The 12554-nt window shown below is 44.3% G+C and overlaps 1 protein-coding gene across 1 annotated transcript; it reads left to right on the plus strand.

Moving 5' to 3' along the window:
- The first annotated feature begins 3635 nt into the window (after positions 1 to 3635).
- On the plus strand, positions 3636 to 4887 carry LOC123405808. Its single transcript, XM_045099355.1, has 3 exons — positions 3636 to 3772; positions 3846 to 4177; positions 4391 to 4887. The coding sequence occupies exons 1-3, from the start codon at positions 3636 to 3638 to the stop codon at positions 4885 to 4887; spliced, it is 966 nt and encodes a 321-aa protein (XP_044955290.1).
- The last annotated feature ends 7667 nt before the right edge of the window (positions 4888 to 12554 follow it).

Below are 12554 nucleotides of genomic sequence, written 5' to 3' on the forward strand. Positions count from 1 at the left end.
CGACATGTACTTGTACTATATCGTGAGAAAAAATCGCACTATATAAGAGTCAACTTTGCTAATCACGCGACACCGATGCAAAATAAAACTGAATTCACGCCGACACGGCGACGCTCGGCAGTACAAATACGCGGTACATAGGTATACGTATAGGAACTACAAGTTGGGAAGACTAGCTCACGTGGAGCGAGCCGAGCCAGTGATCGAGAGCATCGGTCGCCCGCGGGTACGGCCTCCGTCGCCGATGTCCATCGCCATTGATTGATCGGTCGCCAGCTGTTTCGCCTTTCGGGCGGTACGGCCGTACAGGGGCGGGGCGCGGTGACCACCGGCGATTGGCGGCGCGGCGGGGCCGGACCTGCGGGCCGTACGGGGCGGGGGTAGGGTAGTGTCGGCCGCCGTACGGCGCAGTACATGTACGCGCACAGGGTCCCCATTGACACATTATTAGGGGGTTGGCAGCTGGCTCGGGGTGGGCGCACGCCACTGACGCCCGCTTTTGACTCCTCGCAACCGAGCTCCCGTCGCGCCGGCGCCGGCTCCGGCAGGTGCACACACTACAGCTGTAGTAGGGCTGCGCGGGCACCGGCGTCCGGTGGCATGGCGTGACGGCATCCGTTGACACATGCAGCGACGATCTCCGACGTCAGCGCAATGGCTAGGTTGCACGAGCCCGCATTGCTGCATGGACCAGGTAGGAAAAATCAACGACCGACGCCAGTGCAGTACGCGGAATGCTTTGCACCTAGGGAAACCCCCCGAGCGGTTGATCGATCGATCAAGCGAGCAGGGCACGCATGCATGTACACTATTCACACGCGCGCGCGTGGGGTCTGACAAGCTTTATGGTTACATGGTACACGTACAGTACCACCACAAGACTACTTTAGGCCTTGTTCGGTTAATCCACTATATAAGTGGATTGAGGTGGATTGGAGGGAAATGGGATGTAATTTATACTAGATGGGATGTAATCCTTGTCAATCCATATCAAGCCCTCTCATTTTAAGTGGAACCGAACAAAGCCTTAATGGGATTTTCAATGCCGGGCGCGAGGGGAGGAGGAAGGTAGGGCGGGGAAGGTTGGGTGAGAGAAAGAGGAAGGAGATGAGCAGCGAAGGCCGTTTTTTTTTTTTTTTTTTTTTGCAACTGAGGAAACGGTTGGAGGAAAAACATGGTACTCCATACGTCACAGTTTAGAAGGCGTGTTTGAAAATTATTTAAAACCTAGGTGTTTATTGATTAGCTGTGAGATGAGTTAAAAATACTAAGGGGCTGTTTGGTTTCCAGTCTAAAGGTTGCCACGCCTAACCTTAGTCATGCCACAATACCTTAGGCATGTGTTTGGTTCATTGCCACACTTGTGGCATGCCACACTTTTCTAGTTATATGGTCCACATGTCATACACTCAATTTTTTGCCAAATCTTGTCACACTTGTGGTGTCCATTTTGTTAGCCATATTTTTTGTGGCAGCCACACTTTGCCTAAGGTTAGTTATGGCAAAGTTAGGCATGAACCAAACAGACCCTAACATTCACACTACACATGCATATAAAAATATGTGTTTATTGATTAGCTGTGAGATGAGTACAACGAAGTATTAATTAGTTAATAGGAGTTAATACAATGCGTCCTAAACCTTGTATACTATAAAAACACACGTAATTTAATTATGCCTTCTAAACTGTGACAGAGGGTGCAATCTAGACACTCCTTATTTGGAGCATTTACGGACATGGTTGGTAAATCCGGTCCATCAACATCCGCGGACACATACACGGGCATTGATCGGGCGCGTTTTAAATTGAGTTATTCATACCCTCAATTCTCATATCGAACAACTTATATCCATACTAGCCATGTAACATGAAAATAAATTATGTAGATCGTCGTACAGAGTATGAAACGGTGCAAGATATGCGCTAGATATGCACATTGAGATTACAGATGGATCTCCATAAGCGACTCAAAATTCACATAATCGGCATACAATGGACATGTTCTATCTAGAGCACTCCCTCCGTCCCAATTTTTTAATCTTAGATTTATCTAAAAATGAATGTATCTACATACTAAATCGTCACTAGATACATTCATATCTAGATAAATGTAAAACAAAAAAATTTAGAACGAAGAAAGTACTAAATAACTATAAGTTAATGACGAAAAGGCGGAGATTTGTTATGGTGACTGTAGTGAAGCTAATTGGGGGTTTCAGATGTTATGAGGTTGTAAGCGAGGAAGTGGTGAATCTCCCATGTTTATGGAAATATATGATGTTATGAGGTTGTAACCGTGGAAGTAGTATGAAAATATCTGTTAGGCCTCATTTGGTTAAGGAGGATTGGGGAGATTTTAAGAGGGAGGGATTTCAGGGGATTGGGTGAATCCCTTTGTTCCACCCAATCCTCTTAAATCCCCGAGGCTTTGCTTCCACTAGTCCCCCGATGACGGTTTTGAAACACATGGATAGGAATGGATTGAAGGGGAACGAAGGAGATTGGGCTAAGCAAACCCTCCTATCAAATGGGCGTCCGAGGATGTGTGAGGTTTCTGGCCCTCCCGGGGATTTTCCTCATACAACCTCCCCAATCCCCTTTAACCAAACGAGGCCTTATGGTGAATGTAGCGAGGCCAATTTCGTGTTTCGGATGTAGATATAATTTTATACAAACTTGATCAAATTTTGAAAAGTATGACTTAAGACAAACCTAAAACTTCAAGTATTTTATAACCGAGGGAGTACAAGACTACTTCATGGCTTTGCAGTGAAGTTGGATCATGTTGTGAAAGTTACATGCGCTCAATGGCAGAGCTAGACAGGTATTGTTGAAGGGGCGAAAAACAAATACAGCAATTTCTAAAGGGGGAAAGTCTGTACTTTTTCTAATTATAAGCACGCCAATTAAAAACAATCCTTCAAGCATTTTTCCAAAGTTGGGGGGGCATGGACCCTGCAGAACTACATATAGCTTTGTTGCTGCATGCACAGCTCGGGAGCTCAAATCATCTCTTATAAACAGTAAAACAGAACAAACTAGTAAAGAAAAACATATTTTTAACAGGAAACAATGACCAATAGTTAACATACATATTAATTTTCGTGAAGAAATAACTTTTAGAGCATTGAGGAATGTTTTTTCTTCATGAATATTTGCACGTATGTAGACAACTCGGCAATGTTCGTTGCCAAAAGAAATAAGATTGTTAGGATTTTTTCTACTAATTTTTTTGGTCTAACAGTTCATTAGAGCATCTCTAGTGGAACGTGTAAATTTGTACGTGTATATCTTCATATACACGTCCATATACACCTTGCTAAATTTTACACCTCTTAGTTTTTCAGTGGAACGTGTATACAGGACGTGGAAATCAGGACGTGTATATTCCAACGGCTATATTTTCAAGCGGCTATATTTTCAACGGCTATATTTCTGGTCTATATAAACCGCCCCAATCACCTCTCTTCCAGCATTTGTAGTTGTGCCTCATCTTCTCACTTCTAGATTTCTCTGTCGTCTCTCATACAACACAGTGAACACATCCTCTTGGGACATCAGTTCTTCGTCATCTTCATCGGGCGACGATGAACTCATACTTGCGGCATTAGCCGATCGCGAGGAGGAAGAGAGGATGAACACTCGATGCCATGGCGGTTCCAAGCATGGACGTCAGACAATCGATCGAGGAAGAGATGCCAGATTTGTTCTTCTGTGGTACGACTACTTCAAAGAAGTTCCTCGCTATCCCGAATATTTGTTTCGACGAAGGTTCGTAATTAGTACACTTCTGTGCTTTAGCCCATTTTTTCATTTCCCTATCTCATTTACTTTTTATGCACAAATTTAGGATGTCCCGTAATTTGTTCAACCGGATAGCTGATGGTATACTTGAGCATGACTCTCATGGTTATTTTATGCAAAAAAGAAGTGCTTCTGGAGCTCTTGGGTTACATCCTCTACAAAAGATGCCCGCGGCAATGCGGATGCTAACATATGGAATAGCAGCTGATGGTGCTGATGAGTACATCCGGTCCGCTGAGGCTACTAATTTAGAGTCCTGCAAGAAATTTGTGATCAAAGTTTGTGAACTTTTTTGGGAAAGGTACCTGAGATCTCCAAATGAACAAGACATTGCTAGGTTACTTGCAATAGGGGAGGAAAGAGGATTTCCTGGTATGTTAGGGAGCATAGATTGCATGCACTGGGGTTGGAATAATTGCTCCAAAAAATGGCATGGCATGTTTAAAGGCCATCTGAACGAGCCCACTATGATCTTGGAAGCAGTTGCTTCACATGATCTTTGGATTTGGCATGCTTATTTTGGTTTACCAGGGTCTCTCAATGATATAAATGTTCTTCAACGTTCTCCTGTTTTTGCAAAGCTAGCCGAAGGTGAAACTCCTGAAGTGAATTATAGCATCAATGACCATCAGTACACAATGGGGTATTATCTTGCAGATGATATCTATCCAAAGTGGGCAACATTTGTGAAGAGCATACCAGCTCCAGATACCAGAAAGAATAAAACTTTTGCCAAGAAGCAAGAGGGAGCTAGGAAAGATGTGGAACGAGCCTTTGGAGTTTTGCAATCCCGTTTTGCCATTATTCGTGGACCTGCTAAAGGATGGAAACGTAATGAAATCGGTGATGTCATGAAAGCTTGTGTCATAATGCACAATATGATAGTTGAAGAGGAGCGAGAAACTGGTCGGCAAAGCTGCACTTTTGATGCAATGGGAGAAAGAGTCTCAGTCTCTCATACTCATGCTGAACAACTGAGCTCTTTTGTTCAGATGACTCACCGGATTAGAAATGCCCATGAACATTCTCAGCTTAAACTTGATCTAATTGAGCATGTGTGGCAAAAGTTTGGAAACGAGTGATGTAATCCATGTCTTTGTAACGAGTGATGTAATCCATTTCTTTTCATCTAGTTTAAATTTATGCAATGAGTGATGTAATCCATGTCTTTGTAATGCAGTGCTATCAATAAAATAGTTCTTACAACAACTAGGATAAAGCATCAAATAGTTTTTACAACAACTAGGATAAAAGCATCAAATAGTTCTTACAACAACTAGGATAAAGCATCAGATAGTTCTTACAACAACTAGGACAAAGCATCAAATAGTTCTTACAACAACTCCTCTTTTCGCAATTCAAATTGCTGTGCATAGCGAGCATTTTTTGCCGCCTCTTTGATGTCATCCTTCTCTTGCTTTGCTGCCCACACAGTTTCTAATGACAACTTGCAAGCACTGTCATCACCTTTACCTTTCCGCAATTTGTCCTTGTTCACACCATCAGGTCTTTGCTCACGTTCAAGAGCATCCCTGTGTATCGAGGTAGCATCAGTGCGTACCGAGGATGCATCAGCTAGATCATTGGTGGATGTGCCCGGACTTGCACCAACTGTCTTCTTTTGTTTCTTACGAGAAGTTTCAAGTTCTTTTGTCTGCCACTTTGGATACTTCGAAAGCTCGACATAGCAATGCATCAATGTGAAAGGCTTCTTCTTTTTAAGATCCATTTACTTGAACATAATGTGTGCATCGTTTGTCTACACATACAAATGTATTGTGAAAATCTGCACATCACATATAGAATATTGCACAACACATATAGAAGTACAAGATAGACACATACCTTTTCTTCTATAGTCCTTCCGCTTTCTTCCCTATTTAAAATCTGCTGAAGGCAACCACAAAATCTAGCGGTCTCTTTGTTAATCAATGTGTAACGACAATTGATTGCATTAGCATTACGCTCCGGCCATGATGACGTCTTGTGTGAGTTGTAGTACTCTGAAATTCTAGCCCAATGAGCATCTCTGTTTTGATCTGTCCCGACACTATCCAAACTTGTATTTCCCCATGCTGCTATCAAAATCTTGTCCTCCTCACTACACCAATTTTTTCCTTTGTTGGATTTTTCTTTCCCTGTTATTGGTGTTGCTTGATGCTGAGTTGATGGGGTTGGTTGCTCTCCAATTGGACTTTCTAGTTGTGTTTGTGTGTAACCAAAACCCACGGTGTCCAAGAAGCTTTCATCACCATCCATCTGCAAACAATCAACAAATACACACATGAATCAACAAATATGTTAGCAAATCAACAGAATTTTGGTAGTAGTCTATGTGTAAGATTACAACGAAGTTCAGCAAATGAATTATTCTCTGTATGTGTTCATCTACAATGGGAAACACAGCAAAACGCAGCAGCTCCCGCCCCACCGAGCTCTCTCCCTCCAGCCCCTCTCTCCCCGCCGAGCCGAGCCTCCAGGCCGCCGCCGCCCCACCCCAGCCCCTCTCCCTTCACGCTGCGGCCCCAACCCCTCTCTCCCCGCCCTCCCATCTCCATGGCGCGCGCCGCCGCCGCCGCCGCACTTCAGCAGCAGCCCCAGCCCCTCTCTCACCGCCCTCCCCTCTCCATGGCGTGCGCCGCCGCCGCCGTACTTCAGCAGCGGCCCCAACCCCTCTCTCCCCGCCCTCGCCTCTCCATGGTGCGCGCCGCCGCCGTCAGATCTTGCCAGCGGTGCGGCGGCCGCCCGACGTCCCGCGCCTCCTCTCTACCGACGGGAATAGAAAATAGAAGGGAGGGAGAGAGCTTACCAGAGGGGAGTGGTCGCCGGCGAGCTTCGATGGCCTCTGGACGGAGGCGGGAGGATGGCGGGAGCAGCTCATTTCCATCTTCCACGAGCGTGGCCGAGGCGTGTTTATTTCCACAGGAGTAGCCTCGTGGATGGACGTGTAAAACTTGCACGCCCGTATACACGATCCACTCGGAAGCGTTTTTCAATTTGCATCGTGTATATTTACCATCCACCTCCATATACACCATCCACTAGAGATGCTCTTAGGTGTGCATTTACGTTCACGAGCAAAAGAACACCTTCGCATCCATGCTTAGAGCATTTCTAGCACACTCTCTAAAAACCCAAACTGTAAAAGCGAGATACTAGTCGAAAAAAACATTTTAAGTGTTCATTTTAGCTATGTCCGAACAGAAACTGTAAAGATGCGGTAAAGAGCTCCTTCCTCCGGTCCGGCGGTCATCGCCCCTTCGTTCAACCGACCGTGTCGGTTACGCCGGCCGCGTCCAACCCCGTCGGACGCGCCACTTCGCCCGTCGGGCGTGGCCAGTCCCCGTTGGCCGCGCCCAATCACCACGTCGGTCGCGCCGAGCCTCGTCGGTCACACCTTGTCGCCTCCGTCGTCAGCGACTTGCTCTGTTGCCAGCCGTGTCGGTCGAGCCGTGTCCTTTGCGTGCCGCGCTGGGAGGATTCCGACGGTCAGTCTGAGGTGATGGGAGGCCATGGCGAGGTCGAGCTCGTCCAATTTAAACCGGCGTCGATCGATTACGACGTCCAGCGGCCTTTTCCGGCGTTCGGTGATGAATTTCGTCAAGTTTAGAACGGATTCTGGCAAATTTCGCGACGGCGTGTTTGCTCCGACGAGGTTTCAATAGTATACGCGGCCTTCTAGAATCGGCCTTCCAATCTTCAAAAATAAGGGTTTCGGGTGTGGCTTAATGGCCCCCCTTCAAAAATTTACAAGTTGGACCACTCTTACGGATTCTGTTCTGCATATTTTTTTGCGACCGAAACTGTAAACCAATTTTTTTTACGGATTTAATCCCTTATACGGGGTCTGTTAGAAATGTTTTTATCTTTTTTTTAACACAGTATACACAGAAGCATTTATATATACACGTATATATTTATCTTTATAAATGTACACACGCATACCCATCCGTAAGAACACCTCTAAAAGACTGAAGCATCGTATCATCTTGATATTTACGATATCATGGTAGCCGCGTCGTCATCAACGAGAACAATTACATCCATTAAAATAGTATCACCATAAAAAAAAAGGCAAACAAAATTCAGGAATAGTACAAACACCACCTGCATAGCTAGAGTAATGACTAACCGTCCTAAAATACATGCATGTCTCCATGGATGGGCGACGATGCGTGCCAACCTAGTACCGTTTATTTACTTGCACATGTACTCGTGTCCTACTTAGTTATTGCCACGCACTACTACGTGTCTATGTACGTATATGTCCTTCTGACCGATCGCATGATAAATTTGACTCGGTCGTGTGACGGTGAGGTGCATCTGCTTGTGGATATCCTTCTTTCTCCCTCTTCCCAGTTTTGATAATTTTTCCTTCCATATGATTAATTTTCCAAGTATTATAATTTTTTGAACCCCCTTAACCCCCTCGTGTCGCTCCCTCGGCGACAAGGGTAATCCTAGCCGCCGCCGGGCGTACTCCCTCGCCTCTCCTTCATCCTCGATGTTGCGAGCAGCGTCGTGGGGGCGAAGCCTGGCCGGCAGGGGCAGCGGCGGGTCTCCTCTCCCCTTCACGCGACATGGCTGGTGCGAGACGGCCAGTCGTGAGGGGGCATCGGACAAGCGCGGAGTGCGGCGGTGCTGCATCCGTATCCTGGCGGCGGCGTTTGAAGCGCGTCGATGGCTGGGGTTCGTTCTTGTGGCGCAGTGTGGCGGCTACGGGAGGTGCAAGACACGGTGGCCGCGTGCGTCCCCGAGTTTGGGTCAGACCCTTCTGGATCTGGCGCCCGGATGCCGTCGACCAGCATAGGGTGGTGGTTCTCGTTGCTGACCAGATCGGATCTTCATGGATCCGACGCGCGGATGTATCTACCCGAGAGGCTCACCTTGGTGTTCCTTGTTGGCGGGTTGAGCCCTATGGTATTTTCCTCTTTGTAGGTGGTGTGTCTCGGCTCGCCGCCGGATATAGAGCAAACAGAGGTTGATAGAACATGATCAAGACCGAAGGAAACTTTAGTCGGCTAGTTCGACCCGGCATCGACGACGACATCGATCATCGTTACCCTCCTTGGAGGCGAAGCTGAGGTCTATCCTATCCACCTCCGACCCCTTCCCGGATGAAAGTCCAAAATCCGCCTTGGATTGGATGGTGGCGGCGCCCTGCACGTCGTAACCTCCATGGAGGCGCCATCTTGGGAGGTCTAGGTGTTCGGGGGAGAGTTGTTGTGGGTGATGGGCTCCGTGTGTCAGATCCAGTAGCGGCAATGGTGTGGAGGCTGGAAGGAGGAGCGACGTTTTATCTACCGCATTGATAACGGTGACTCTTGGCGACATGGTGCAACTAAGCATCGGCGACAGATGTATTTGTATGGACGAGCGCGGGGCAGTGGCATCGTTGGGCGCCGTGGTGAGGTCGACGGATGGTCGGACTGGCAAGAATGATTCGGATATCGTCTTTGAAGATGGATCAGGGGCTCAATGATGATGGTGACTTCTAGAACGTGTACATGTGGTGTCCGTTTTAGGTTTGTTGCTTCGGTTGTAGGTTTCGATACGTTATACGGATGGATCAAAGACAACAACGGGTGTAGATATAAGGAGTGAGAACACTCCCCATTATCGAGATTGTAGGTATGAGTGATGACTTCAGATGGATTGATCTATATTTTTGACAGATCTTTGTTGAGTAATGAATAAAGATGACCATATGCATCAATTGATGCCGAGAATTGTAACCTCCATTTTAGAAAAAAACCAAATCTGCTTGTCGATATCTTGTGTCGTCGTACGAGCCTGCCGAGTCGCGCGCGTTATTACGAATTCATGTTTAAGCCTCGTAATAATAGTGATATTAGGGCATCTCCAACAGTTTGTTGGTAAAATATGACATGTCATTAACCAATACCTTAACATACCACTACTCCAATGGGTTGTATCTAGTTTTCACAATAAAATGTGAGGTAATAAATAGGGTGCTCTTTCATTCTACATTGAAGCTTGTGCAAAGGTGTTGGTTAATTTACATATAATCTTGCTCTCTTTCCTCATTTATTTCATGACACATCATAAAAAATTCGATGTGTTAAATTTATCAACAACTATCTTACCATCATTGGAGATGACCTTGCTCCACGTCCCGTCGTAGGTCCCTGCTTGTTTTCTTCAGAATCTCAGATGCAAAATAACCAATGGCCGCCGTGTGCATGACCGAAAACTAGGGATATGCATTGTTTCCCGCGTGCACGCACTATTCGATACTCTATCCGTTCCTAAATATAAGATATTTTAGAGATTTTAACATAGACTACATATGAAGTAAAATGAATGAATGTATATTATAAAATATGTCAATATACATCCATATGTACTTCATATTGAAAATTCTAAAAAGTCTTATATTTAGGAACGAAGGAAGTACAAATTACAGTCGAGTGGTTCATGTGACTCATGAGAAGAAATAGTTTAGATATTTTTCCTTTGTCGGGACACAAAAATGCTACACCTACAAATTTTTACATAAATCACATACAAAAGCAGATTTCTTTTTCTAACTACCACTAATCACCCCTCTGATTTTCAGGATGCGGCCCTGTGCAAGCCAATCAAAAAAGCCCACATCAGCACCTACGTAAACTTTCGTAGAAAACTTTATGTAAGTCTAGCAAAGCTCGCCGGGACACATGGTGTAGATCTTAAAAACTGTTACTGGCTAGTAAAATATATGTACATCATTTTCCCTAAGTAGGGTCGAAATCGAGTGTTTTACCCTTCTAGTAGTTCATGTGCAGTAATGCAGGCCAACTACTCGTGCAATACTGAAATAAAGTGAACGAGTTTGAGTACGATTACTCGTACATGTTACTTAATCAGTTAAGTACACCCTACAAAAAATCAAATGATCAAGTACAGCATGGGATACATCAATTTCAGCTCCCATCCGTTGTAAAAAAAATAAAATCTCAGCTCCCATGCACGTACACTGTTCCGAACGCCCGTACTATACTTACTAAACTGAGGTGTTCGACTAAATACTCTTATCTCAATTATTTTGGCTCCATGCTGCATGTGATGTGACATTACCAGAGAAATACGGATGCCTCCATTTTACGTGGGATGACCGGCAATAATTGATCGCATACATAGGTCACTGCTGAGCAAACAGTGAGTCATCGTCCACCGGTCAATCTATATGACACGTCGTAACCTTACTTGCTCTCGCACGCAACAACATATAAAATAAAGGAAAAATCTAATTGGCAGCGTGCGCACGCTGCGTTGCAGTGCGGTGGTCAGACCGGCCCGTAAAATTTTTGCATGCTACAGACAACTGCGATTTCTTTTGTTGTTTGAAATTTAAAAAGTTTTATTTATAAAACCGTTAATTCAATCGATGATCCGTTTTTATCATTGTCTTTCTTACGACGAGTTCTTCAAAACTAGATCTCATGTCGATATGTTTCGTCAACATTTTTTCCATTCATACCTGCCACATTTTTTGACCCACTTGTCATATTATTAACCACTTACTTGACTCAAAAAAAAAACTTGATTGTCACTTTTTAATGTTGTTTCGTACAAAAGCCTTGTAACAGATTTCATTATACATGATATAAAAGCATGTCATTGGTTGTGTTTGCCAATTTAAAATATACAAACTTGTCATATTTCCATACAACTTTGCGAGAAAACTGTTTCGTGTGCTTGTTAGTTTAACTATGCCGAGTTGTCATATTTACAAACGATGACCAAAAAGTATTTTTTATGGTTACGGTTTTAAATATATTGAGTTGTTATATTTTTACGCGTAATCGCCTAAAAAAGTTGTTTGTGCTTGCTAGTTTGATTATGTCGAGATGTCATATTTATTCATAATTTCTGAAAATATGGTGATTAAATTATTTTTTATCAGACAAGGAAGGACTTACTAATATGACAAGCAAGTACAACAAATGTGGTAAGTATAAAAAAAAAGTTGTCGAAACCTATCGACATGGGATCTAGTTTTGAAGATTTCATCAAAACAAAGTTAACGTGGAAAACGGATCATCGATCGAATTAACGGTTTAAGAGATAAAAGTTTTTTCGTATCAGGCTTTTGCATGCATGCGGTGGATTCATTTTTTGTACTTTTACAATTCGGTGCATGCAAGCACTCTAGTCTTCGTTAACAGGATGAAGGGAAGTGGTTAGTGTTGGAATTATGCCCTAGAGGCAATAATAAATATAGTTATTATTATAATTCCTGTATCAAGATAATCGTTTATTATCCATGCTATAATTGTATTGAATGAAGACTCATTTACATGTGTGGATACATAGACAAAACATCGTCCCTAGCAAGCCTCTAGTTGGCTAGCCAGTTGATCAATGACAGTCAGTGTCTTCTGATTATGAACAAGGTGTTGTTGCTTGATAACTGGATCACGTCATTAGGAGAATCACGTGATGGACTAGACACAAACTAATAGACGTAGCATGTTGATCGTGTCATTTTGTTGCTACTGTTTTCTGCGTGTCAAATATTTATTTCTATGACCATGAGATCATATAACTCACTGACACCGGAGGAATGCTTTGTGTGTATCAAACGTCGCAACGTAACTGGGTGACTATAAAGATGCTCTACAGGTATCTCCGAAGGTGTTAGTTGAGTTAGTATGGATCAAGACTGGGATTTGTCACTCCGTGTGACGGAGAGGTATCTCGGGGCCCACTCGGTAATACAACATCACACACAAGCCTTGCAAGC

This window comes from Hordeum vulgare, chromosome 6H (genome assembly GCF_904849725.1).
Source record: "Hordeum vulgare subsp. vulgare chromosome 6H, MorexV3_pseudomolecules_assembly, whole genome shotgun sequence".
Classification (NCBI taxonomy): Eukaryota; Viridiplantae; Streptophyta; class Magnoliopsida; order Poales; family Poaceae; genus Hordeum; species Hordeum vulgare.